At 51.0% G+C, this 26945-nt stretch overlaps 1 protein-coding gene across 4 annotated transcripts; it reads left to right on the top strand.

The window, feature by feature from the left end:
- Window positions 1-463: 463 nt before the first annotated feature.
- Window positions 464-16847, top strand: CCDC42 (coiled-coil domain containing 42). Of its 4 annotated transcripts, none has more exons than XM_037987324.2 (8): window positions 464-971; window positions 2466-2706; window positions 3048-3153; window positions 3501-3605; window positions 5553-5750; window positions 11279-11500; window positions 11643-11801; window positions 16568-16847. In XM_037987324.2, exons 2-8 carry the CDS (start codon window positions 2624-2626, stop codon window positions 16643-16645), a joined length of 951 nt encoding a protein of 316 aa, XP_037843252.1. In that variant the 5' UTR covers window positions 464-971; window positions 2466-2623; the 3' UTR covers window positions 16646-16847. The 4 variants fall into 4 exon arrangements, with proteins under 4 accessions (XP_037843252.1, XP_037843250.1, XP_072860788.1 ...); XM_037987322.2 differs by having other exon boundaries at window positions 2433-2706; XM_073004687.1 differs by lacking the exon at window positions 2466-2706.
- Window positions 16848-26945: the final 10098 nt, after the last annotated feature.

Raw genomic sequence — 26945 nt, 5'->3', positions numbered from 1 at the left:
GAAAGGGAGTAGAGGGGAAGGGAAAGGGAAGGGAAGGAGAAGGGAGGGGAGGGGAAGGGGAGAGGAAGTGAGGGGGAGGGAAGGGGAGGGGAAAGGAAGGGGAGGGGAAGGGGAGGGAAAACGAAGGGGAGGGGAAGGGGAGGGGAAGAGGAGGAAAGGGGAGGGGAAGGGAAGGGGAAGGGAAGGAGAAGGGAGGGGAGGGGAAGGGGAGAGGAAGTGAGGGGGAGGGGAGGGGAGGGGAAGGGGAGAGGAAGTGAGGGGGAGGGGAGGGGAAGGGGAGGGGAAGGGGGAAGGGGAGAGAGTGAGGGGGAGGGGAGGGGAAGGGAAGGGGAGGGGAAGGGGAGGGGAAGAGGAGGAAAGGGGAGGGGAAGGTGAGGGGAAGAGGAGGAAAGGGGAGGGGAAGGGGAGGGGAAGGGGAGGGGAAGGGGAGGGGAAGGGGAGGGGAAGGGGAAGGAAGGGAAGGGAAAAAATGGGAATAGGACAGACCTCTGTAAATCCCAGACAGCCCTGCGTCTTGCTCGGGGCCCCTAGGAGGGCAGTGAGACTCCAGAGACGGATGGTGGTGTGCGAGGATCAAGACCACGAAAATTCCCATGATAGGCACCAAATCAAGCAGCAGAAAGAGCTTCCAGATACGAGGAGATCCCTGGGCAGGAGCTGAGGATGTCTTACAGCTACCTCTATGGACCAACCTGGCTCTGGACCACCTGATTTCACGGACAATCAGGGATATGCCTCATATACCGGGGGGACCGGTGATTCCAGAAACAGATGGCTTCCTCCTCAAGGGCTGGTGTTGCACAGCCCCCAGGCTGAGCTACGACCTCAGAGAAAGGGAGGGGAACCCCAGATTGACTGTGCCAGCCTCTCTGGATAAACAAGGAAACGTGCCCCTCCCAGGAGCTTGCATCGTGGAGTGGGAGCTGTCTTGCTTTCTCTGCTGAGCCCACTGAGCTGGCTGGAATCGACAGGTGTGTGTGATGGCCTGCTCTGGATGGTAGGCTCCGGCGGAGCGTGGGAGGAAAGCAGGGCTGGGGTGCGGGGGAGGAAGAGGAGACGCGCCACCCCACCACGTCTCCTCTTCCTCCTGGGCGGGGATGGAGGGGGCGGCGCATGGCCAGCAGGGGGCGCCAGACGACCGGCAATGCGGCGGGGCGGGCTGGCAGCGCTCGGGACACGCCCCCGCCCGAGACCCCTAGCCCACCGCAGCCCACGCACCCCACCCCGCTCCCGGTCCCAGACAGACAGGAGCGGAACCGGCGGCGTGGCCGGCGTGGGAGGGAGGGAGGGAGGTAGAGAGCACAGGGAGCCTGCGCTCGGTGGGAGCATGCTCAAGGTCACGGCCAGAGTCCAGCCGGAGACCCCAGGGCGTCCGCCGCACACCCGCCGTCCCACGCGAAGACGTCCGACCTCCGGCCAGATGAGTTCGTGCAGCCTGACGGGATCAAGGAAGGCGGCCACCACGGAGTCAACACTTTAAATAGGGTCATTTCCGTTACCGTGTTTTGGCATTTCTTCCTATTTTAAGTTTCTGCAAACAAAAACGCGCAGGGCTGGGCGCGGTGGCTCACGCCTGTAATCCCAGCACTTTGAGAGGCCCAGGCGGGCACATCACCTGAGGTCAGGAGTTCGAGACCAGCCTGGCTAACATGGCGAAAGCCCGTCTCTACTAAAAATACAAAAATTAGCCGGGCGTTGTGGCGGGCGCCTGTAGTCCCAGCTAGTCGGGAGGCTGAGGCAAGAGAATCGCTTGAACCCTGGAGGCAGAGGTTGCGGTGGGGTGAGATCCCACCGTTGCACTCTAGCCTGGGCGACAGAGCGAGACTCCGTCTCAAAAAAAAAAAAAAAAAAAAAAAAAAAAAAAAAAAAATTGGCGCAGGCCCCGAGTCTCTTCCTCCGAGGGGCCTGGACTGGGCCCTCCTCCTGTGCCTGTCCCTGCGCACCCGCCACCCGTCCCCCCTTACCCTGCCCCTCACCACCGCGTGCTGGGCCCGCCGCCGCCTGGTTTCTAACCTCCGGCCTCCTCGCGACTCCACCCCTGCTGCTGCTAAGCGCCTCCTTTCTTTCTCTGCTCTTCTTCACCGCCATCCGACCAAGACCCGGCCCCTCCCTCACCCTCACCCACACCTGAACCCCGGGGAGGCCCCAGGAGCAGGGCGCCCGCACAAGACCGCTCCTGTACCCAATGCCCCTTCTCAGCCACGCTCATCCAAAGCTGCCTCCTGGCTCTGGGCTCCATGGCAACCAGCAGCTAAGCAGGCCTAACGCCTTCCCAGAGTTCCTGAGGGCTAAGGGCAGGAGCAAGAGCATGACCCCAGCAAGGGGAGGACCAATGGGGGCAGGGGGCAGAGGGCAGCGCCTGGGCTCCATGTGTGGGCCACAGAACCAGGCAGCCTGTTGCTAGGTAACCACATCTCCCATCACTGCCCCAGCGCATCGTCCTGAGCCGCCCATCCTGTCTCCAGCCACCTTCTGTGGAGTCTCGAACACTATCATCTGTGGGACCCTGAAGGCCGAAGGGAGAAGCAAGAGCACAGCCAGCACCCCTGAGCCACCTGTGGCTCTGCTACCCACCATTTCACTGTGAAGAGTCAGTTGCCTGGGCCGTGAGGTCACTGCCACCATGAGTCTGGGTATCATGGAAGAGGAAGACCTGGCCGAGTACTTCCGGCTGCAGTATGGGGAGCGGCTGCTGCAGATGCTCCAGTGAGAGTCTGAGGCCTGGCTTGCCCACCCCTCTGTGCCTGGGACCACTCACACCCACCCCATGCCTCATCTTCCAACCTGTCTGTCCCCTCCTCTCCTGTAACCCAGTGCCCCAAATAACCCTGGCACCAGTCCACCCCATCACGCTGGTCTCCACCCCGTCACCCTCCCCAGCTCACTCCTGCATGGCCCTCTGTGCTTCTCAACACAACACTCCTTCCCTCGGAAAGGGAGAGAGGCCCCTCTCCTTCCCCATGGGTATCTGTCTCCATGGGTTACTCCCAGCCCCAGCCTACCCCTTCTCAGAACTCACAGACCTTTTGTGTTCACATCTTGGACAGGAAACTCCCCAATGTTCAGGGACAGTCGGAGTCCCCATCCATCCGGCTACTGGAGAAGAAAAAGGAGACGAAAATCATGCATCATAATATGCTGCAGAAGAAGAAGGTGGGGACTCGGGGATGGAGTGCAGAGGGGCAGGAAAGGAGGAGAGTGGGCTGGGGCACTGGGAGAGCCTGTACACAGCCCTCCATTGTCTGGGTGGGGTGGCTAGAGCCAGGAGTCCTCTATGTGGTCTGGTCTCTTTGGGGAGAACAGAAAGGATCTGGGTCTTGGGGGTACCACTGTCCAGGTATGCTCTGCTCTGAGCCAGGCATGGGATAGAAAGTGGGAGGCTCCTGCGGACCCTCTTGGGCCTGGGAATGGAGCCTCTGGGGCAGGGATGCTGGGGTCTTCCTCGGTACTCATGTTAGGGGCCCTCCTGACCTCTCTGCTCCCCCACCCCCACCCCAAAGATGTTTCAGCGCAGAATGGAAACCCTGAACCTGCGCTGGGAGGAACTGGGCGTCAAGGAAGCCCAGCTGAAGGCTCACATCCAGAAGTTTGAGCAGTTCATACAGGTTTGAAGGGGTGTGGGCAGCCACAGTGGCCGGGGGATCCACACTGCGCGGGTGGGCAAACGACCGCTCCTCCTCCTCGCTTCTGCTGACTCCTCGCCCTGAGTTAAAAGCATCCTTAGTGCTTCAACATTGCCTGGCACCTCCCTAGGCATCCTTTATGTCCCCCACCTGTCTCTGTTTGTAATTTTCCATTTACCTGTCAGTCTCTGCTCCCTCTAGATGGCTGTTTCCTATTTCCTTTCCAGTACCTAGGACGTACAGTTTCTCCAGTAAATGAACGCATGGATGAATGAATGAAGATGCTACAGTCAGGACTAAACACTTGGGGAATACAGTGATGAATGGGACAGAGTTTTAGTCCCTCCACCCACCCCACCCCTCCATCCTTGTCCTTGCACTGAAGGTCTGGGCAGGGGACGGTTGAAGGACCAGGCACCAGAGTCCATTCCAAGACACCCTCTCTCACTTCAGTCCTTAGTGGAGCAATTTAATCATCTTAAAAATCCAGATTTATCCAGACCCACTCCAATTTGCACTTACGTGACCCTGAAGGGCCTGGTCCAGCTCTGGGAGTGGGTAATGATTGCCGTCGACCACACAGAAGCCTCACTCTGAAGCACCTTCCTTCCTGCTCTGTGCCTAAGCCACGTGGGACAGGAAGTCCTTTGACTGGGCACATTCTCCAGAGGTCCAGTTCTTCTTAGCAGCCAGAGAAACACTTATGGAGTGGTTGGGACAGAAGATTTGGGCATGATTTCTCCAAATGGCTCTCAGACGGTCGGTAGCTTCAATTCCCAGAGAGTTTGCTACAAATACAGACCGCAGGGGCTTCCCTTGTTGCTTTCAGCATGTCTGAGGTTGGGCCCAGGCTTCTATATTTTTTTAAAAGCTCCCCAGGCAGTTCTGATGACCAGGTGGATTTGAAAGTCACTGGTTTAGACCCCCTCAGTCCTCTCCTGGGCTTACAGAGCAGCATACAGATCCTCCATGCACCTCCTCAGTGGCCTCCAAGTGCCACCACCACATACGCCCGTCCACGTGGAATCACAGGAGCCCCTGAAGGGAGAAAGGAGCCACACAGGGCGAGGGGTGGGCTTGCCTCTAATCTTAGGGGAGGGCTCTGCAGAAGAAAGAGGCAGGATTGGATTGATTGCAGTAACTGAGCCTCGTTCTGTCCTCTGGGCATCAAACTGCGTGTTCCATCTCCTCCCTCAGCGGGATGCCAGTCTGAGCTCCTAGGAGCATGCTCTCCCAGTGGCCTTACTCCCCAGGTCCTACGGTACCAGGCACATCGCATCTCTCATGTTCCTGGAGCTCCAGCCCTGTTGCCCTAGCTTGTGAAAGGGAGAGGGGCTCCTGCCTCCCATCTCCACAGCTGGGAAAATGGAGGCACCGAGTACCAAATCGGGAGAAAATTCCCGCCTCCCAGCTCTGGTCTGGGAGTGGTCCTTCTGCTCCATGGAAAATGGCCACCGCTAAGAACAGAAACCACAGAAGCTTTGTCAGGAGGATTCCGGCTCCCACTTCTGGACTTTCTTAGTCTTCTCAGGGGGTTGAGTTCTTCCAGACTCTGGGCCCAGTGCAATGTAGGTCTTCCCCAGTCCACTCTCCGAAGTCCAGAGCCCAAGTCCCACAGGAAAGAACCATTTCCCGACTGCCCCCTCCCGACCCCAGGTCACCTCTTGACTTTGGATTAAACCTCTGTCCTCACAGCCCCCTGAGCCCCACCCCAGTCCACAGAAATCTCTTCAACCAGATTCAAATAACCCTGGAGAGCCTTTTCCTTCACCCCTCTTCTGCCCCATGGGTGGCCCAGCAATCTCTGCCTGTTGCCAGGATGGTTTGTGCAGACAGAGGGGTCTGAGGGCACCACCAGCCCCAGGAAGGCCTGGGCCCTGGGAGGGCCGGGAGAGGCTTCCTGACCAGCACCACCTCCCCCGGCCCCAGGAGAATGACCAGAAACGGATCCGCGCCATGAAGAAAGCCAACAAGGAACGAGAACTCAAGCGCCAGCACATGCAGGAGCTGAGCAAGGGCAAGCAGGAGATGGTGGCTCTGCGGCTGGAGCACCAGCGGCTGAGCGCCAAGCTGCAGGACTACTCCATCTTCAACAAGTACCTAGAGAAGGTGGTGGAGAACTCCGAGGTGAGTCCAAGGAGCCTGGGGATCCGGCCCTGGCACCTTCCTCAGTCCCACCTCCTCTTCCCCGGGCCCTGGGGTGGAGTTCAGGCTCAGCTGGCTGGGGACTGTGGACCCTCTGGGCCCCAGGGGCTCTGCAGGATGGGCACCCTGCTCCGAGGAGATGCAGCCAGCCCTAGGGGGCAGTGGGGAGCAGCTAAAAGAAGCCTCTGGTGAGGCTGGAAGAGTTTCTCAAGGGGTGGGGCCTAGAGCTGTGCCTTTGTGTGTCTGTGTGAGTCACAACGGTGTATCTGTCTTGCATGAGTTACATGTTTATGTCTACATGTGTGTCCATGGCTGTGTCTGTCTACAGGGGTGTGTGTGTGTGTGTGTGTGTGTGTGTGTATCAACACGTCCCCTCCTTTCAGTGTCTTCTGTTTACTGGAGAGTAAATTGGGGAGAGGAAGGGAGAGGAGTTGGAACAACACCCCAACCCCTGCAGAACTGGGGTGCCTGGTTTGTGCTGGGCCCCGGGGTTGGTGCTTCACACAGGTAGCTTCATTCAGTTTGCTGGTCAGCCCCAGGGAGAACCCAAGCTGACCATCCCTTACAGAGAAGGAAATGGAGGCTCCGAGAGGTTAAGTCACCTGCTCAGAGTCTCACAGCTCGTCAGTGAGGAGAGCCTTTGCTTTCAGCCACTCCTCAGTGGGTCCCACAGTGCCATTGACAAGGGCTCTCCCTGCAGTCCCTGCGGCCGTAGCCCAGGGAACTTCTTAGTTCCGCTGTGCCTCTTGCAGCGTCTGACACTGCGATGTCCCTCCCAGAAACCCCCCTCTGCCCTCAACTCGGTGGCACCTCCCTCTCTCCCCTACCTCTGCCCCCTCTTTCTCAGGCTCCTCGGGTGGGGGCGCCTCTTCCCAGGTCCTTCTTTTATTGATTGATTGATTGATTGATTGATTGATTGATTTTTGAGACAGAGTCTCACTCTGTCGCCCAGGCTGGAGTGCAGTGGCCGGATCTCAGCTCACTGCAAGCTCCGCCTCCTGGATTCATGCCATTCTCCTGCCTCAGCCTTCCGAGCAGCTGGGACTACAGGCGCCCGCCACCACGCCTGGCTAATATTTTGTATTTTTAGTAGAGACGGGATTTCACCGTGTTTGCCAGGATGGTCTCGATCTCCTGACCTCGTGATCCGCCTGCCCCGGCCTCCCAAAGTGCTGGGATTACAGGCGTGAGCCACCACGCCCGGCCTCTTCCCAGGTCCTTATGTGGTGGGTCCAGGTTCTCTGTCTCAGATCCTCCCCACCCCCTTTTTTCCTTTTTTCTTTTTTTTTTTTTTTTTTTTTTTTTGAGACAGAGTTTGGCTCTTATTGCCCAGGATGGAGTGCAGTGGCTTGATCTCAGCTCACTGCAACTTCCACTTTCCCATTTTCAAGTGATTCTCCTGCCTCAGCCTCCCGAGTAACTGGGATTACAGGCACCCGCCATCATGCCCAACTAATTTTTGTATTTTTAGTAGAGACGGGGTTTCACCATGTTGGCCATGCTGGTCTCGAACTCCTGACCTCGTGATCCGCCTGCCTTGGCCTCCCAAAGTGCTGGGATTACAGGCGTGAGCAATCCTACACTTTTCTTCTGAGCAATGTCCAGAGCCTCCCATGGATGCCACTCATGTTACATTATCTCCTCCCCCATGTGACCAACAGCCAAGAGAGCCCCTCACTAGGACAGATGGAGGCACCCACGCCAGGGGTGTGGATCCATGTCCTCCGAGGAGAGGGGCGACAGGATGCACAACTGTTCACAGTTCCCACAATTTCCATATCACACCACTAACCTAATTTACTCATGCGTGAGTCCCACCTCTGCATTATTTCCTCTACTCAAAGGCACTACGTACTGTAAGGTCAGTGGTTCATTTTATGGTTGGGGTTTGTTGGGCGGGGGGCGGGCAGGAAGTAAGGAGGGACTACCAGATTAAAACTGCAGATAAATTACAAGATGTGGCCAGGCACTCTGGCTCACGCCTGTAATCCCAGCACTTTGGGAGGCCAAGACGGGTGAATCACCTGAGGTCAGGAGTTCAACACCAGCGTGGCCAACATGGTGAAACCCCGTCTCTACTAAAAATACAAAAATTAGCCGGGTGTGGTGACAGGCGCCTGTAATCCTGGCTACTCAGGAGGCTGAGGCAGGAGAATCGCTTGAATCCAGGAGGCGGAGGTTGCAGTGAGCCGAGGTCACGCCATCGCACTCCAGCCTGGGGGCCAAGAGGGAAACTCCGTCTCAAAAACAAACAAACCAAAAAAAATTGTAAGATGTGTCTTGAATTCAGAGTTGGTAAAATATGTATCTTAGAATGGAGGAAATTGGCCTGTGTCTCCCCCCTAAGCTTGAGACCCCCACGTTTAACTCATCCCGTGCACACTCTTCTCATCTGCTTCCTGCTACCCCCAGGACAGCCCTGCCACTGGCGCTCCTGTGCTGGTGAAAGGCAGGACCACCCACTCACAGCTCGGCCAGAACTCGGGCCTCCTTGGCTCCTCCCTCCTGCTCAGTGCCACAGCTATCAATCAGCAGATCTGGTCTGTTCTGCCTTGGAAGTATTTCTGGAATCCAGACCCTGCCCCTTCCTCATCCAGGCCACCAGTGGTACCTCGTCTGGAGTTCAACTCCGCGTCATTCCTGGCCAGCCTGTTTGGCATTCCCCCCACCCCCCTCTCTTTCTCTTTTTTCTTCTTTGTTTATTTTGTTCAAAATACTTCAAGCATACTGGAGAGTACAGAGACACACATCACAGCAACCAAGTACTCATCACAGCTTCGCTAAATCTTTGTATTTTTCCCATCTGTCCCCAGGTTCTTTTGTCTTAAATCAAACACTACCGATAATTGAAATCCAATAAGTGAAATCCTTTGTGTCCTTCCAAATCTTATGCTTCTTCATCTCTCCTCAGACATCAGGAGTATCCCACTTTTAAAAATTCTCCTCATGCTTGTGTTTATTATTTTGTAACATTTTGTAACATTTAACTTTTTGTAACTTTTTATTTGAGTATTCTGCTGTCAAAAATTGTCAAATAGCCAGGCATGGTGGCTCATGCCTGTAATCCCAGCACTTTGGGAGGCCAAGGTGGGTGGATCACGAGGTCAGGAGTTCGAGACCAGCCTGGTCAACACAGTGAAGCCCTGTCTCTACTAAAAATACAAAAATTAGCTGGGCATGGTGGCAGGTGCCTATAATCCCAGCTACTCTGGAGGCTGAGACAGGAGAATCGCTTGAACCCGGGAGGTGGAGGTTGCAGTGAGCCAAGATCGTGCCATTGCATTCCAGCCTGAGCGACAGAGCTAGACTCCATCTCAAAAAAAAAGTCTCAAGTCATGCTTCTCTTTATTATTTTGTCACATTTAATGTTTTGTAACTTTTTATATGGAATTTTTAAAGCATACACAAAAGTAAAGACAATAGTCTATTGAACACCTGTTGCTCATTACCCGATTCTAATAACGATTAATTCATAGTCATGTCCCCCACACTTTCCCACCTCTGCCATTTTGAAGCAAACAATATATTTTCATCCGTTTGTGTCTCTCTGCAGTATGTATCTCTAAGAGATGAGAGCTCTTTTTAAAATAACTACAACACCATTTTCACACCTACTATAAAATTGATAGTCATTCCTTAACATCAAATATCAGTATCATTTATGGCACAAAATGGGCCAAGTGTGGTGGCTCATGCCTGTAATCTCCGTGCTTTGGGAGGCTGAGGTGAGAGGATCACTTGAGTCTAGGAGTTCAAGACCAGCCAGGGCAACAAAATGAGATCCCCCCCAACTCTGCAAAAAATTAAAAAAAAAAATCAGTCAGGAATGGTGGCACACACATGTGGTCCCAGCTACTTGGGAGGCTGAGGCAGGAGGACTCCATGAGCCCAAGAGATCAGGGCTGCAGTGAGCTGTGTTTATGCCACCGTACTCCAGCCTGAGCAATAGAGCGAGACCTGTCTTTTAAGACAGATTATTGCACGGATGCTTTTTGTACAGTTGGTTTGTTCCAGTGAGAGTCCATATAAGGTCCTCACACTGCCCTTAGTTGATATGTTTCTTAAGCCACACACAAAACTGGTTATATCGTATGATTCCACTGATGTGTTTAAAAACAGGTAAAATTAATCTTTATTGATATAAGTCAGAATACTGGTTTCCTCAATGGTCGAGGGAAGACACTCACTAGCAACCTTTCCTCATTTCTTTGCTAGAATACTACCGTAAAGAAAAGGACTTCATAAAGAGACCCTTTCCGTCATCAACCATTTGATTACTACGTGGGTCTCACAGAGAAAGTTTGTTAAATGCTTTATTTAGTTTTCAGAATAATGAATTGGTTCTCTAGCACTGACCTGTAATGTTTCTAGTATCCTTATGAACTTACGGATTTTTAACATATTTGATATGTTTTAATCCTTTGCACTTATTCTTACTAATGTTCAAATGATCTCATCTTTGGGCAGTGGGAGGCTCTTCGATTTGGCACCTAAATCCTTTTGACATCAGCATTAAGTTTTAGAGGTGTGTTCCTAGTAACTCTGATGTGGTCCATTTATTTGAACTGTGGTACGCTGTTGCACTGTTTGCCAGATGAACTTTCAGAAATACAGACGTGAATTGTCTCTCTACTTCTTAAAATCCTTCAATGGATAAAGTCCACACTCCTTCCCAAGGTTTACTGAGCGAGCTTGCTTGCTTGCTTTTTCTTTTTCTTTCTTTCTTTTTCTTTCTCTCTCTCTTTCTTTCTTTTTTCTTTCCCTTCCTTCCTCCCTCCCTCCCTCTTTCTTTTCTTTTTTGTCTTTTCCTTCCTTCTTCCCTCCCTCTCTCTCTTTTCTCCTTCTCCTTCTTCTCCTTCTCCTTCTTCTCCTCCTCCTCCTTCTTCTTCTTCTTCCTCTCCCTTCTTCCTTCTCCCTTCTCCCTTCTTTCTTCCCTCATTCTTTCTTCTTCTTCTTTCTTCTTCCTTTCTTCTTCTTCTCAATTTCTCCCTCCCTATCTTGAACTCAGGCTACCTTGAGCATCCTGAACAAACCACCCCCTATTCCATTCATCTTTACCCAGGCTGTCGCCTTCACCTGTAGCACTGCCTCACCTCCCTACACCTGCTTTTGCTGGTTATCTTGTATTCATACCTCCCGTCTCATTTCAGCCACCCTTTCTCCCAAGAAACCTTTTCTGGCTGTTCCTACCTCCTTCAGTGCTGGGCTGTGTGGCCCTTCCCCAAAGAGGCATATTTGGGGAAAGGCCAGCAGGGCAGTTCCCAGGACATGCATCCATCACTGGAGATGTCATGAGATGGAGAAGGTGCTTGAGAAGTTTCCCCTGGGTGGCTGAAAGGCACGCTTCGATAAGCCCCTAGGAAGGCAACTTGGATCACAGAACTGGGGTTCATGCCTGCCTGCCCAGGTGTCCAGGTGTCCAGGCATTCCAGGCTGGGGGTCGGCAGGACTGGGTGGCTCCCTCAGGCCCCCGGGGCTGGCTGTGCATTGACCTGAGCCCCTGACCGCAGTTCGAGGAGATCCATGAGGTGATTGCGCGCTACAAGACGCTGGTGAGCATGCACCACGACCTCATGCAGTCTGCGCAGGAGGGCCAGGAGAAGATTGAGCGCGCCAAGGCCCGGCTGGCGCGCTACATGGAGGAAAAGGATGATGAGATCCTGCAGCAAAACAATGAGCTGGCAAGGCTGCAGATGCGCTTCGACCATGCCCGCAGCAATGTCATCATCTGGGTGAGGGGCCCGGGGCAGGCCAGGGGGCGCCCGGGCACTGGGTGAGTGAGGGCCCTGAGCATACATACACACACACACACACACACACGCACACACATACACCACATGCTGTGCTCATGCCCCGTCCTTATCCCCTCCCCAGGAATCTCGCTGGGCACACATCCAGAACACCGCAGCCAAGAAGACCCTCCTGCTTGGCACTATTAAGATGGCCACGCTGAACCTCTTCCAGATCGTGAGCAAGCAGCTGAAGGAGGTGACCGAGGTGGCCCTGGAGGACACCCACAAGCAGCTGGACATGGTAGGAGGAGGGGACAGGTACTGGGCCTGTGGGGTCAGCTGGGCCGAGGAGGTTGCCAGTGGTTGGGTAGAAGAATGAACCCGACAGAGCAGCAGAGCAGGGACTCTCAAAATTTAACAACATCAGGATCACCTGGGAGGGTGAGACGTCTTATTGGGCCCCACCCCCAGAGTCTCTGACTCAGTGGATCTGAGATGAGAACCCAGGAATTTACATTTTCAGCAAGTTCCCAAGTGACGCGGCTGGTTCGGGTTCCACACTTTGAGAACCGTTGCATTAGCAGCAAAACCCTTTTTAGCCCCAGTCTAGAGAGCAGTAGCAGGAACCCACTATTGAATCCATTAGTTGTGCAAAACAGCCTTATTAAATTCTAGGGAGATACTGTGGCCTGCTGAAGGCTTGAGCAGGAGACCCACACTTTGTTAAAAAGAGAAACTGGGGCCAGTCACGGTGACTCACACCTGTAATCCCAGCACTTTGGGAGGCCGAGGTGGGTGGATCACCTGAGGTTGGGAGTTCAAGGCCAGCCTCAAAAAAAAAAAAAAAAAAAAAAAAAAAAAAAGCAATTGACTGAGAGAAACTTTCCCTACTTAAAAAAAAAAAAAGTGAAACTCATGAAATATACACAGCGAGGAAAAAGGAGTCCCCTAAAACAAATTATTAGCCTACATTTTAAAGCATGTTTGAACAGAATTATTTTATAGCCCAAAGGAGGGCATTTGTAAGCAAGTGTGTTCTGGAAGTAGCAAGTCTCATCATTTCGCCTGTACATGCCTGCAGTTTATCGAGGACTCCCAGAGAGCTTTTCTTTATGGGATTGTATCTATTGATAATTGCCATCCTAGACATTTAAACAGAAAATTTAAAAATATTTGTTTAATTCATTCATTGTTAAATAATGATAAAAAGTATGTTAACAGAAACAGCATTTTTTATGAGAAAAAGTTTCGAAAGTGTTTTGTGAGAAGAGTGGCATTACTGGCAAACTCCTTTAACGTCTGGTTTAACAGAGGACAGGCAGGTGCTCACATCCACTCCTGCGCTCATTCTGTTGTGACAGCATGTGCCATGAAAACTCGTCTCTGGAAAATGCCACTGTGTACTCGTGAGAGAATAAGAGCGACAAAAGGCAAATAATAACATTTTAATATTATCGTAAAAAGAGTCTTGGCCTCAAAAACCCCTGTCCGCCAGAATAGGGTCTCAGAGACTCCCAGAAATCCTCAGGTCCCCTCCCCTCAGCCTCCCAGAGGTCCTCAGGCCCTTGCCCTTAGCTGTTGTATAGAAAGTTGCAGCAGGAGGGCCCAGCAAGGTGGCTCACACCTGTAATCCCAGCACTTTGGGAGGCCGAGGCGGGTGGATCACCTGAGGTCAGGAGTTCGAGACCAACCCGGCCAACATGATGATATCCCATCTCTACTAAAACTACAAAAATTAGCCGGGCATGGTGGCAGGAACCTGTAATCCCAGCTACTCGGGAGGCTGAGGCAGGAGAATCGCTTGAATCCGGGAGGCGAAGGTTGCAGTGAGCCGAGATCGTGCCATTGCGCTCCAGCCTGGGCCACAAGAGCAAGACTCCGTCTCCAGGTTCAGTGGGAGATGCCGCCCTCCAGCAGCTCACTCCCACAGGCACATCTCCTGCTGAGACCGTAGCTTCTAGTCCATCCACTCCAAATTTTGAGTTCCTGAATTCCTCTCGATTCACCTCTACAGGAGAACTTCAGATTGCCCAAAAGTTATTTGAAAATATCTCACTTCATTCCCAGAGGAGATGAACCTACTCACAGAAATACACATGACCAAGTAGCCTAAAGATTTAAAATTGAGGACCTGGGAAAGTACAAGTTGAAATCAGAGGTCGAGGATGGAGAGAAATACAGACTGCCCTTGGTTCTTAAGGATCTTAGACAGGGGCTCTGAGCTTGTCAGTAACCCGAATGAAAAGCCACCTGCAGCTCTTATACCAGAATAAGAAAATATAAGGTTTCCTCCAAGACAGCGCACCTTTTCCCAGCACTTAGTTCTCACTGAAATTTCTCAATGAGCCTTCATTGACACTATGAATAATGCTCTCAACAGCATCCCTGCAACCAATGCAGGCACTGGCTTTGTAAGGCAGCTGCTTATACAGAACAAGGAACGTGGTGCACAGGACAGCTTAGGAAAAGCGATTCTGCAGAAGACCAAGTCAATTTGAATTCCATAGAGCGTGTCATGGAAGGTTTGGCATTATCCCTGAAGAAAAGCCAAACTATCTGAACAAGCACTTTCCAAACTGAATCCTGAGATATTGTGTCCTAGGGGGAATAAAAGGACTCCATAGACTAATACATTTAGAAACTCTAAATTAAACGAAGATAAGATTAAAAACACAAACAGGACCTGGAGTCTTTGCTGTAGTTCTGTGCCCTGAGATGCTCCCAGCAGACAGCGTTTCTAGAACGGACTTGACCACAGAACTCCTTTGGGGCACGTGACCACTTATGACAAGAACATAGCTCAGGAAATGCTGACCTGTCTTCTCTGTCATCTTGGGAAAGCCGCTTTAATTCACTGACTCTCTGTTTTCTCATTTGCAAAATGGGAATGATACTGGTAATGGTAACAGTATCAGCAGCTGACAGTCGTTCAGAGTTTTGGACAAAGTCTGTGTAGTTCCATCTTCAGAGACAGCCTTGAAAAGGAGAAGTTTTAGAACTGAAATCCTTTTTTTTAAAATTTTTTTTTTTTATTTTAGATTCAGGAGTGCATGAGCAGGTTTGTTTTTTGTGTGGTTTTTTTTGTGTTTTTGTTGTTGTTGTTGTTGTTGTTGTTTTTGAGACGGAGTCTCGATCTATCCCCCAGGCTGGAGTGCAGTGGCACAATCTCGGCTCACTGCAAGCTCCACCTCCTGGGTTCATGCCATTCTCCTGCCTCAGTCTCCCGAGTAGCTGGGACTGCAGGCAACCGCCACCATGCCCAGCTAATTTTTTGTATTTTTAGTAGAGATGGGGTGTCACTGTGTTACTCAGGATGGTCTCGATCTCCTGACCTCGTGATCCGCCCCCTCGGCCTCCCAAAGTGCTGGGATTACAGGCGTGAGCCACCGCGCCTGGCCAAGCAGGTTTATTATGTAGGTAAATTCACATCACAAGTGTTTGTTCTACAGGTTATTTCATCACTCAGGTATTAAGCCTAGTATCCAATAGTCATTTTTTCTGATCCTCTCCCTCCTCTCACTCTCCACCCTCAAGCAGATTCCAGTATGTGCTATTCCCCTCTTTGTGTCCATGTGTTCTCATCATTTAGCTCCCACTAATGAGAACACGCAGTATTTGGTTTTCTGTTCCTGCGTTAGTTTGCTAAGGATAATGACCTCCAGCTCCATCCATGTTCCTGCAAAGGACATGCTCTCATTCTTTTTTATGGCTGCATAGTATTCCATGGTGTATAAGTACCACATTTTCTTTATCTAGTCTACCATTGATGGGCATTTAGGTTGATTCTCTTTGCTATTGTGAACAGCTTCAGTAAACATCCCCATGCATGTGTGTTTATGATAGAACGATTTATATTCCTTTGAGTATATACCCACTAATAGGACTGCTGGGTTGAACGGTAGTTCTATTGTAACTCTTTGAGGAATCGCCACGCTGTTTTCCACAATGGTTGCACTAATTGCACTTCCACCAACAGTGTATGAATGTTCTCTTTTCTCCACAACCTCAGCAGCATCTGTAATTTTTCTGACTTTTTCATAGTAGCTAGCCATTCTGAGTGAGATGGTATCTTCCTGTGGTTTTGGTTTGCGTTAGAACTGACATCTTAGAGGCTGTCTGGGCCAACCTTTTCTTCCTCTCTCCTTATTAAAGATGAAGAAACAGTCCCAGAAAGATGGAGTGATTGTCCCAGAACCATGACGGGGGCCCAGCTAGGTCATCTGACTTCTGGAGCAGTGCCCTTTTCTGTGTCATGCTGACTGCGTGCTCTTTAAAACAGAAGCCAGTGAACAGAGTTTACATTCCTTCTCATGACTGAAGGCTATCATGATGAGCATCAGCCCTGGGTTTCGAGTGCATGACCACACTGAGGGTGGTGAAGTTGTGGAAGGCGGTCTGCCCACGCTGACAGGACCCTGCCTGCGAAATCCTTTTCACCCACTAGCCTGCTTGTGACCCTTTCTTTCTTCTCCCTCCTGCTCGACTCTCAGCCTGGACTTCATACATCACCAGGTCTGCCTCCAGGAGTTCCTAACTCTATCCGTTTATTACTTCTAATTGCCTACACTTGACACTCAATTTCACCTCAAAACATTGTCAAATGAGAGAAAGTGGCCTCCTCAAGAAGTCAGTCATGGCCGGGCGCAGTGTCTCATGCCTGTAATCCCAGCCTTTTGGGAGGCCGAGGCGGGTGGATCACTTGAGGTCAGTAGTTCGAGACCAGCCTGGCCAACATGGTGAAACCCCATCTTTACCAAAAACACAAAAATTGGCCGGGCATGGTCGCAGGTACCTGTAATCCCAGCCACTCAGGAGGCTGAGACAGGAGAATCACTTAAACCCAGGGAGCGGAGGTTGCAGTGAGCCTAGATCGCGCCACTGCACTCCAGCCTGAGTGACAGAGCAAGACTCTCATATCAAAAAAATAAATAAATAAAAATTTAAAAAGAAGTCAGTCACAGGAAAGCAATGGTGAACTCTTTAAAAGTGAATGCCTGGGATGCTCCATCTTGGGACGGAGGAGGCCTCTGGGGGGCGGAGTTAACTCTGGGCTCCTTGCCTTTCTAGATCCAACAATTTATCCAAGACCTGTCGGACATCTGGGCAGAGGTGAAAAAGAAGGAACAACAGCAAGTCCGGGTTTAAGGAGGCAGCCTGGTTCCAGAATGTCCTGAGACAGAGGTCGTAAGAGAAGAAGTTGTGAGCCTGCGACTCAGCCAGTCCAGCTTGGGACCAACGCCCGTGGTGCCTTCCTGCTGAGGAACACCTGCTTATTTTCCCCCTTGGGCCTCACTCTATCCCTGAAAACAGTGAATGTTCTAAGAAGTTTGTTCTCAAGTTCTCTCTAGCCCTTTGGTAGTTTATTCATGGGGAAGAGTGTAGCGATGGGGGGACCCACACCACAAGCACTCACTCTCAAAGCTGGTCACCTGGGCTGCCTGGGAATCAGAAACCACATCTTAGGCCTGGTGTCCCCTCGGCTTTGGGCTCACACACAGTCAGTGTGCAGGTGGGCAGCAAACCAGTAAGGTCAGTACAGAGGACTCTTCTCTCATCTACAACTTCAAATTTTTATTTTATTTTATTTTATTTTATGATGGAGTTTTGCTCTTGTTGCCCAGGCTGAAGGACGAGGCACGATCTCAGCTCACTGCAACCCCTGCCTCCTGGGTTCAAGCGATTCTCCTGCGTCAGCCTCCCCAGGAGCTAGGATTATGGGCACCTACCACCACACCCAGCTAATTTTGTACTTTTAGTAGAGACAGGGTTTCACCATATTGGTCGGGCTGGTCTTGAACTCCTGACCTCAGGTGATCCACCCGCCCCGGCCTCCCAAAGTGTTGGATTACAGGCCTGAGGTGTTTCTAATTTGGGTGCAAAGACCCACTTAAAACTACGAAGGCAGCTTCCCAGGTCAGAGCTGCAACAGTGCTGGGTCGAGAACTCTTCCCTGACGTCAGGAGCAAGCTCTGCTCCCCTACCCCACTGTGTGCGCTAAAACGTGCAAGCCAGTATCAGCAACACTAAGGAAGGAATAGCCCTAGTTACTGGGCAGGCCACCAGTAACTAGGGAGGGATCATTCATGTGCCAAATGACAAGCTCAAGGCTCAGGAATGGGCTGGGATGATGGATTAAAACCAGCCAAACTCAACTCAGTCCAGGTCAATGTAAAGTCTCAAACTTAGGTTCCACGATTTTTAAATCAATAGCAAAAGCCAAGTCAGAGAGCCGTGGGGAAGTAACATTTATTCAACAAGGACTTCGTTTGTATCCGCCTCTTGACAACCCAGTGAGACATCGTTATCCTGACTCACAGAGCAGGATGCTTGCCTGGGAACACCGGCTACAGGACGACAGGGCCAGGACTCACCCTTTTGTCTGCTCTTCCTGAGCCTGGTCTCTCCCCCTCGCCAGTCTGCCTCCCAGAAGGCAGAGGCCCTGTGCTTTTGTCCCCAAAGCAGGCTGAGGAACAGACTCGAACAAGGCTCCGTGTCTCCTCCCTGGCCCTGTGATCCTAGAGGGCCCTCAGACTGCCCGGATTCCTGTTGCCTCAGGGAAGGCACTGCTGCAGCTGCCCTGCTGGGATCGCCGCATGGCCGCAGTAACCCCTCACCTTCACATACAACACCTTACAGTGGTGGTTCTCAGGCATGGTCCCCGGACCAGAAGCGTCAGCATCACCGGGCAACTTTACCAGTTAAATTCTCAGGCCCCACTACAGACCTGAGAACCAGAAACTCCAGAGGTGGGATCCAGCACTCTGGGTTTTAACAAGCCCTCTGGCCAGGCGCAGTGGCTCAAGCCTGTAATCCCAGCACTTTGGGAGGCCGAGACGGGCGGATCACGAGGTCAGGAGATCGAGATCATTCTGGCTAACAGGGTGAAACCCCGTCTCTACTAAAAAATACAAAACTAGCTGGGCGAGGTGGCGGGCGCCTGTAGTCCCAACTACTCAGGAGGCTGAGGCAGGAGAATGGCGTAAACCCAGGAGGCGGAGCTTGCAGTGAGCTGAGATCCGGCCACTGCACTCCAGCCTGGGCGACAGAGCGAGACTCTGTCTCAGAAAAAAAAAAAAAAAAGGAGCCCTCCACGCGGTTCTGATGCATGCTCGTTGAAGAACCACTGCTCTACAGTGACCAAACACTTTCAAGCATCTGGGTTCCATTCATTTCCTGCCTCATGAAGCAATACATGTCCACCTGGGTCAGCGTTTAGCCAGAGAAGTAAGCAGATGATTGATAGATAGATAGATAGATAGATAGATAGGATAGATAAATAGTAAATAGAAGATAGTAGGTAGGTAGATAGATAGGAGATAGACAATAGAGAGTAGATAGATGATGGATACATAGAGATAGAATATAGATGATAAATTAGATAGATGATAGATAAATAGTAAATAGAAGACAGTAGGTAGATAGGAGATAGACAATACATACCAGACAGATGATAGATACAGATAGATCAATAGATGATTGATAAATAGTAAATAGAAGATACATGGTAGATCGGAGATAGACAATAGACAGTAGCTAGAGATAGATAGATAAATACATACATAGATAGATAGATACATAGATAGATAGATGGTAGAGAGAGAGACAGAGATTCTTCCGGTACATGTGAAGGGCTTTGTTTCAGGGATTTGACCGTAGGCAGTCGTGGGCACTGGATAAGCAGTGTCTATAAAGCGGGTGTCTTCCCATCTGATGCTGGGGCTTGAAGTTCTCTGGGGAGATGGTTGGGAAGGAAGCATGGAGGTAAAGTGGGGGAGGTCAAGGGCAAGTCAGAATCCACCGCACAGGCTGGAGACCCGAGGACAGACAGGCAGACAGAAATCCATGTCAGTTCTTGCTGCTTCTGAAATTGGTGGTGTGGGCGTTCTGCCAAAGCCAGGATCCTTCGTCCTGGAAATGAACACATACGCCTGGCCCAGGGGCAGGAGACTGAAGGAGGCTCCAGGGGAGGGCGGCCAGATGCAGGCCTGGCCACCGCCTCACACCAATGCCGCGAGTCAGCAGGCATTGAGTAAGTTTGTGGATTTGTGGCTTCTCTTGTACTCAAGAAATCTGCCTAGACCCACAGAATTTCTTCTGCCCCAGGGCTGGGCCCCTTTTTAAGCCTGAAAAATGCAACAGTATCAGAATGAATCCACCCCCAAATCCCCCATGGGAAGCTCTCTGTGACCCACGCTAACAGGACACACCCAAGAAAAGGAATTCTGAGAATACATTTCAGCCTGGGCAAGCTGACTCATCCGGAAGCCTCCATGCTATCATCATCTCCATTTCACAGGTGAGGAAACCGAGGCAAAGCTGCCTTTGGAAGAGAGGAACGGATGCTGGAGGCTGCAGTCCCGTGGGCTGGCCCTGGCCAAACAGGCGTCTCTAGCGGATGGAGGGCAGAGGTCATCTCACACACCCAGGATGGCGAGTGCTAGGGTGGTGCTCGGAGGGGCATGGAGGGGTTGGGGCTCTCCAGAAACAGTCGTGGGTGAAGGATATGCTGCTGAAATAACTTCCCCACGTTCAGCCTCCTGGGCTGGGTCCTGGGAGGTAGGAGAAGGCACAGAACAGGCAGTTCCTCCAACTCCCCAGTATACACATTTCCCCCCACAGCCCCGTCTTCTGCTGTCTCTGTAAGGTGGTGTTTGAGAAGCCCAGGCTGTTCGGCGTGAACACACTTCCTCCCGGAGTGTCCAAGGCCCCCTCAGCACCACCCCCACAGCACCCCCCCCACAGCACCCCCCCCACAGCACCCCCCACAGCACCCCCCTCAGCACCCCCCCACAGCACCACCCCCCACAGCACCCCCCCCACAGCACCCCCCCACAGCACCCCCCTCAGCACCCCCCCCACAGCACCCCCCCTCAGCACCCCCCCACAGCACCATCCCCACAGCACCACCCAAGGCTCTGTGCCAGAAGCCAAAGGCCCTCCCTCTGCCTCCTTCCTCTGCGCTCCCTCCTCGGCTTCACTGCCCTGCACCACTAAGCTTCCAGGGCTTGACTGACACAGGGACTCCTCGGGGTCACGCTCAGAATTCCTGTGATCACACATAAGCTCATTCTGAGACACATGTGTATATGTATAACCTACGCTGATACTGCCTGTGTGTAACTATGCATGTGCGTGCTGTCAGTGTGCATAACTCACCCTGATACTGCAGAGGTATGACTAGCAGAAGCATATTATATATGTGTATAACTCACTTTGATATTGTTGCATACTTCATGCTTAAAAAGGGGTCCAGCCCTGGGGCAGAAGAAATTCTGTGGGTCTAGGCAGATTTCTTGCGTACAAGAGAAGCCACAAATCCGCAAACCTACTCAAGCCCACAGAAACAGGGAGAACAAATCCAAAAGGCGCAGGGATTCCCAGGCGCCGGTGTGACGCGGTCTTCTCGTCGGGAGGGTAATGGCAGTCACGGACAGGCCCTCGCTCCTTCCCTACCCCACCCCAGCCCCTTCTCAGGCCTTCGGCATGGCTACCCGGGGCCCTGCAGCCGCATAAAGAAGCCAAGATGGCCGGGTCAAGAGGGATTCTGACTCTCAGATGCATGAGATCACGCTCCAAGAGCAAGAAGATGAAGTTAAGGGCCTGCCTGGAGTTTTTTCCAGCAAGAAAAGACACTAACTCAGGAGAGCAGAAATAACTGATTTGTTCCAGAAATGAATGGTTCTCATCAGTAAAGGCAGGAAGCACGGCTCTGGGTGTTTTATGGATAAAGGGAGGGAAGAGGAAGGAAGCCCTTCAGGAACTCGCTCTCAGTGTAGAGCACTCGGTTCCCCTCCAAACCCGTGAGCCCTTCCTGATGGGTGGGAGTAGGGGAAGGACAGAAGCGGGGGTTGGAGGAGCTTGGGGGACTAAGAGCTGAGCCCGCAAGCAGGCAGGTAGGCAGACAGCTGCATGTCTGTTCCAACGCCTTGCCATACACACAACCTCCAAACTGCTGCTGAAGATGGGATTAGAACCAAGCTTTGAGCACCCTTCCATTACAACCAAGCTTTGAGCACCCTTCCAGGTGATCTCGGTCTCCCTGGAGTAGCTGAAGAGCCTCTGCTTCTGTGAGATCAGCTGTTAGCCCTTGGGATCAGCCCCCTTCCTCACACGGTTTTACCCCCAAAGCCCTTTTCCCAGCTTCCAGGCCAGGGTCCCACATATTACGGACAAGGCTTTCTGTCAGCTGGAAGGGCTCTAGAACCTTCTGCTTCTCCTTTCAAGCCATCTTAGGGTTGATCACGTGGGCATCTGAGTGAACCTCTCTGTTCCTGGACTGTCAGCCCCAGCAATGTTTACTGGAAGCCTTCCATGTGCATAGCAGGGTGCTGAGGCCAAGCGGAGTCCCACGAGAGCCCTGTCTCAGGCCAATCTTCTTCTCTTGGGAGATCAGAGCTGCCGAGAGCTGTGACACCAGCCCAGTGTAGCTTCCTCACCTGCAATGGCCTGAGGTTCCCCTTAACTTTCACCTTGGAAACACCGGGAAGAGGCTCCCAGTGTAGGCCATGGAGTGCGGAATGATAGGAGCCAGGCTAAGAGGCAACTGGAGTATGACGTCACCCTCAGGGGGTACAGGGGGCACAAATAACCATTTTAGGAATCTTACGAGGAAAAGAGGTGGCTCTAGAAACATCCAACAGAAAGACAGCCAGCTGCACAGCAATGCGAGGCTGATCGTGTTAGTTTTCTAGTCTGCATAACAAATTACTGCAAACTTGGGGTCCTAAACCAACACTCACATGTTATCTCACGGTAGCAGCTCAGAGTCTGCATGGGCTGGCCTGGCTCCTGCTCAGGGTGTCACGAGGCTGCAAGCACAACGTGCGCTGGCTGGGCCTTCCCCTGGAGGCTCAGGGCAGGAATCCACTTCCGAGCTCCTTCAGGTTGCTGACAGAAACCAATTCCTGAAGCTGTAGGGCTAAGGTCCTCACTTCCTTACTGGCTGTCAGCCAGGGGCCCCTCTGCTCTTAGAGCCCAATGGCATTCCTCATTGCACGGCCTCTTCCATCTTCAAAGCCAGCAACAGCATGTGGAGTCCCTGTCAGGCTTTGAATCTGACTCTCCTCCAATACCAGCTAGAGAAATTATCTGCTTTTAGAGGGCTCCTGCGATTGAATTAGACTCACCCAGATAATCTCCTCCTTTTGCCCCAACACCAGAGGGCGAAGGTCATAGGAACTGTCTTAAAACTCTTCCTACCACACGGATGGAGAAAAGGGTGTCAAAACAGCTGTGAAGGAAGAGGGGGAGGGGGCAAAGAGGGACTATGATAAGGATGGAAAAAAAAAATTAGGCTGGGCATGGTGACTCACGCCTGTAATCGCAGCAGTTCTAGAGGCCAAGGTGGGTGGATGGCTTGAACCTAGGAGTTCAAGACTAGTCTGGACAACATAGTGAGACCTTGTCTTTACAAAAACTAACTAAAAATCAGCAGGGCACGGTGGTTCTTGCCTGTAGTCCCACCTACTCAGAAGGATCGCTTGATCCTGGGAGGTTGAGGTTGCAGTGAGCCGTGATTTCACCACTGCACTCCAGCCTGGGTAACAGAGCAAGACCCTGTCTCAAAAAAAAAAAAAAAAAAAAAAAAGTCTTTCAGATGTGCACCTGAGCTAACATTTACTAGTGATAGTTTTATCAAGACAGGTTTCCACTGGGATTATAGATCTCTAGGGAGTCAATAAATGGGCTTCAGACTGGGAATCACCTAATTTTTAATGAAACTTTTATATACAAGTATATGTGGATTTTTCATGCCTGAGGCGGTGAGGATGGAAGTGGGGCAAGAGAAACTCTACAGCTTTCAGCCAATTCTCCCAGAAATCTTAACTCAACAAGGTTAGGAACTACTGCTGTTTAAAATAATTAATAGGCCGGGAGCAGTGGCTCATGCCTGTAATCCCAGCGCTTTGGGAAGCCGAGGTGGTCAGATCACAATGTCGGGAGATCGAGACCATCCTGGCTAACACAGTGAAACTCCATCTCTACTAAAAATACAAAAAATTAGCCAGGTGTGGTGGTAAGTGCCTGTAACCCCAGCTGCTTGGGAGGCTGAGGAAGGAGAATCGCTTGAACCTGGGAGGTGGAGGTTGCAGTGAGCCAAGATCATGCCACTGCACTCCAGCCTGGGCAACAGAGCGAGACTGTGTCTCAAAAAAACAATAATAGGCCGGGTGCAGTGGCTCACGCCTGTAATCTCAGCACTTTGGGAGGCCGAGGCAGGCGGATCATGAGGTCAGGAGATCAAGACTACAGTGAAACCCCGCCTCTACAAAAAATACAAAAAATTAGCCAGGCCCAGTGGCGGGCGCCTGTAGTCACAGCTACTTGGGAGGTTGAGGCAGGAGAATGGTGTGAACCCGGGGTGCGGAGCTTGCAGTGAGCCAAGACCACGCCACTGCACTCCAGCCTGGGCAACAGAGAGAGACTTCGTCTCAAAAACAAAACCAAAAACAATAATAATAATTAACATAATTAATATTTAATAATAATATATTGTTAATAATTATATAATAATCTATAATTTACACATTGTATAATCCATTCATTTAAAGTGTACAATCCATGATTTTTAGCATATTTACAGAGTTGTTCAATTCTCAGCACATTTTTAGAACATTTTCATCACCCCCCAAAAAGGTCCATTAGTAAACCCAATAGTTCATCTCATTTCCTCCCAACCCCCCAGCGCCATTCATCTACTTTCTATTTCTATGGATTTGCCTGTTCTAGATATTTTGCCTGAATGGAGTCATACAATCTATGATCTTTTATGTTTGGCTCAGCATGTTTTCACTTAGCATAATGTTTTTGAGGTTCATGTGTGATATGTATAACATGTATCAGTACATCACTTCTTTTTAGGGCTGAATACTATTCCATTGTATGGATATATGGTAGTATATTTTGTTGATCCAATAATCGGTGGATGGACATTTGTGTAGTTTCTACTTTCTGCCTTTGGTGAATAAGGCTGCTATGAACCTTCTTATACAAGTATTTGTGTGAACACATGTTTTTATTTCTCTTGTGTAAACACCTAGGAGTGGAATCGATTGGTCCTATGGTAAATCTATGCTTAACCTTTTGAGGAACTGCCAGACTATTTGGATTTTGAGATACTTCAGGAGCATTTCTATTTCAGGGATTAATAGCAAAGTAGTACAAACGAAGATTGGCCTGGCGGCCGGGTGCAGTAGTTCACGACTGTAATCCTAGCACTTTGGGAGGCTGAGGTGGGTGGATCATGAGGAGATGGAGACCATCCTGGCTAACACAGTGAAACCCTGTCTCTACTAAAAATACAAAAAAAAAAAAAAAATCATTAGCCGGGTGTGGTGGCAGGCACCTGTAGTCCCAGCTACTCGGGAGGCTGAGGCAGGAGAATGGCATGAACCTGAGAGGCAGAGGTTACAGTAAACCGAGATTGTGCCACTGCACTTCAGCCTGTGGGGGGAAAAAAAAAAAAAAAGAAGATCAGCCTGGCAAGAAATAGAAGGAAAACCAGGATTTGAAGCAATGATTGAGGACAGTTGAAGATTGATAAATACAGCCAGGCACTGTGGCTCATGTCTGTAATCCTGGCATTTTGGGAGGCTGAGGCAGGAGAATCTCTTGAGCCCAAGAGATTGAGATCAGCCTGGATAACAGAGAGAGGTCCCATCTCTACAAAAAATTAAAAAAATAGCAGGTATGGTGGTGTGTGCCTGTAGTCCCAGTTGCTCAGGAGGCTGAGGCAGGAAGATCACTTGAACATGAGAAGTTGAGGTTGTATGAGCTGTGATCCCACCACTGCACTCCAGTGTGGGTGACAGAGACCCTGTCTCAAAAATAAATACATGGGCCAGGTGCGGTGGCTCACACCTGTAATCTCAGCACTTTGGGAGGCCAAGGCAGGTGGATCATCTGAGATCAGGAGTTCGAGACCAGCCTGGCCAACATGGTGAAACCCCATCTCTACTGAAAATACAAAAATTAGCCAGATGTGGTGGTGTGCGCCTATAATCCCAGCTACTCGGGAGACTGAGGCAGGAGAATCACTTGAACCCGGGAGGCAAAGGTTGCAGTGAACTGAGATCATGCCACTGCACTCCAGCCTGGGCAACAGAGCGAGACTCTGTCTCAAAACAAATTAAATAAATAAATAAATGATTGATGACTGCAATCCCCAACTATGGCTGCCAGTCTTCAAGGGGAGAGGAGCCTTGACCATGCATTAGAGACCAGGCAGCCGTCTCAGCCCACCCCATGATGCACTGTATGAAGTGACAGTTTGCCTCAGAGCCCCCACATGCACCATCCCCCCTCCCTCCCACCTCAGGCCCCCGTCCTCCACCCTCACATTGGACCTCAGAACCCTCTGGGAATCAACAAATAATGATTCTATCGAGTGCCTCCTATATGCAAGCACCAAGCAAAGCGGAGGGGACAAAGTAGTAAACAACTGATCTGGGTCCTGCCTCTTGGAGCTTTTGGCCTCTTGGGAAAGAGAGACATTCCACCCACAGATATAAATAGCTAAATCATTAAATAATCATCACTGCACTGGCTGTTGAGAAGTTCCGGTGCTAGGGGATCCTATGAGGGAAGGAGGTGGGGAACCAAGCAGGTCTTTTTGAGGCGGCAAGGTGAGGTTTAGCAAGAAACTTGAAGAATGAATAGACGTTATTTTTGTTTTGTTTTGTCTCTGCCAGACAATGGTGAGAAGGAGGAGAAAGAGAGGGTGTCACAGTGTCCTGACACAGAACGGGAAGAGACTGGTTCTGGAAAGGGTGTGCCAAAAGTCAGGGTAGCTGGAATGGAGAGGGTGAGGGTGAGAACAGAAGCAGGCAGGGGCTAGATCATGTGAGACCTTTCAGGGAGGCCTTTTCCAGGATTTTGGCTTTTATTCTAAGGGGACTGGAGAGCACTGAGGGTTTTTTTCTTCTTCTTCTTTTTTTTTGATAAGGTCTCACTCTTGTCACCCAGCCTGGAGGGCAGTGGTGGGATCACGGCTCAGTGCAGCCTCAACTTCCTGAGCTCAGGTGATCCTCCCACCTCAGCCTTCTTACTAGCTGAGATTACAGGCACATGCACCGCACCCAGCTAATTTTTTGTGTTTTTTAAGTACAGACAGAGTTTCACCATGTTGACCAGGGTGGTCTTGAACTCCTGGCCTCAAGCAATTCCACCTAGCACCAAGACCCACCTCAGCCTCCCAAAATGCTGGGATTATAGGCAGAAGCCACCGCTCCTGGCAGCACTGAGCTTTTACTAAAGGAAAAAAAAAAAAAAAAAGAAAGAAAGAATAAGAGACCAAAGATTGGACTCTGGGTAGGAGTTTATTTGTTTTTTGTTTTATACTGCTAGGCTTGGAAACCCAATCTGGCACAGAATCTAGGATCTGGAGAATGAGGTTTGGGGGAGAGGAAAGGGAACAGATCTTTAAATCTGGAGACAAAAAAAAAAT

The sequence above is a fragment of the Chlorocebus sabaeus genome, chromosome 16 (genome assembly GCF_047675955.1).
Source record: "Chlorocebus sabaeus isolate Y175 chromosome 16, mChlSab1.0.hap1, whole genome shotgun sequence".
Taxonomy (NCBI): domain Eukaryota; kingdom Metazoa; phylum Chordata; class Mammalia; order Primates; family Cercopithecidae; genus Chlorocebus; species Chlorocebus sabaeus.
This window is presented reverse-complemented; position numbering and strand designations above follow the sequence as displayed.

Excerpts from the sequence above, each read along its gene's own strand:
- CCDC42 (XM_037987324.2), top strand. The coding sequence starts at position 2,624 with ATGAGTCTGGGTATCATGGAAGAGGAAGACCTGGCCGAGTACTTCCGG. Across the intron at positions 5,751-11,278 it reads AGGTGGTGGAGAACTCCGAG|TTCGAGGAGATCCATGAGGT; the intron begins GTGAGTCCAAGG and ends CCCTGACCGCAG. Across the intron at positions 11,501-11,642 it reads GCAGCAATGTCATCATCTGG|GAATCTCGCTGGGCACACAT; the intron begins GTGAGGGGCCCG and ends TCCCCTCCCCAG.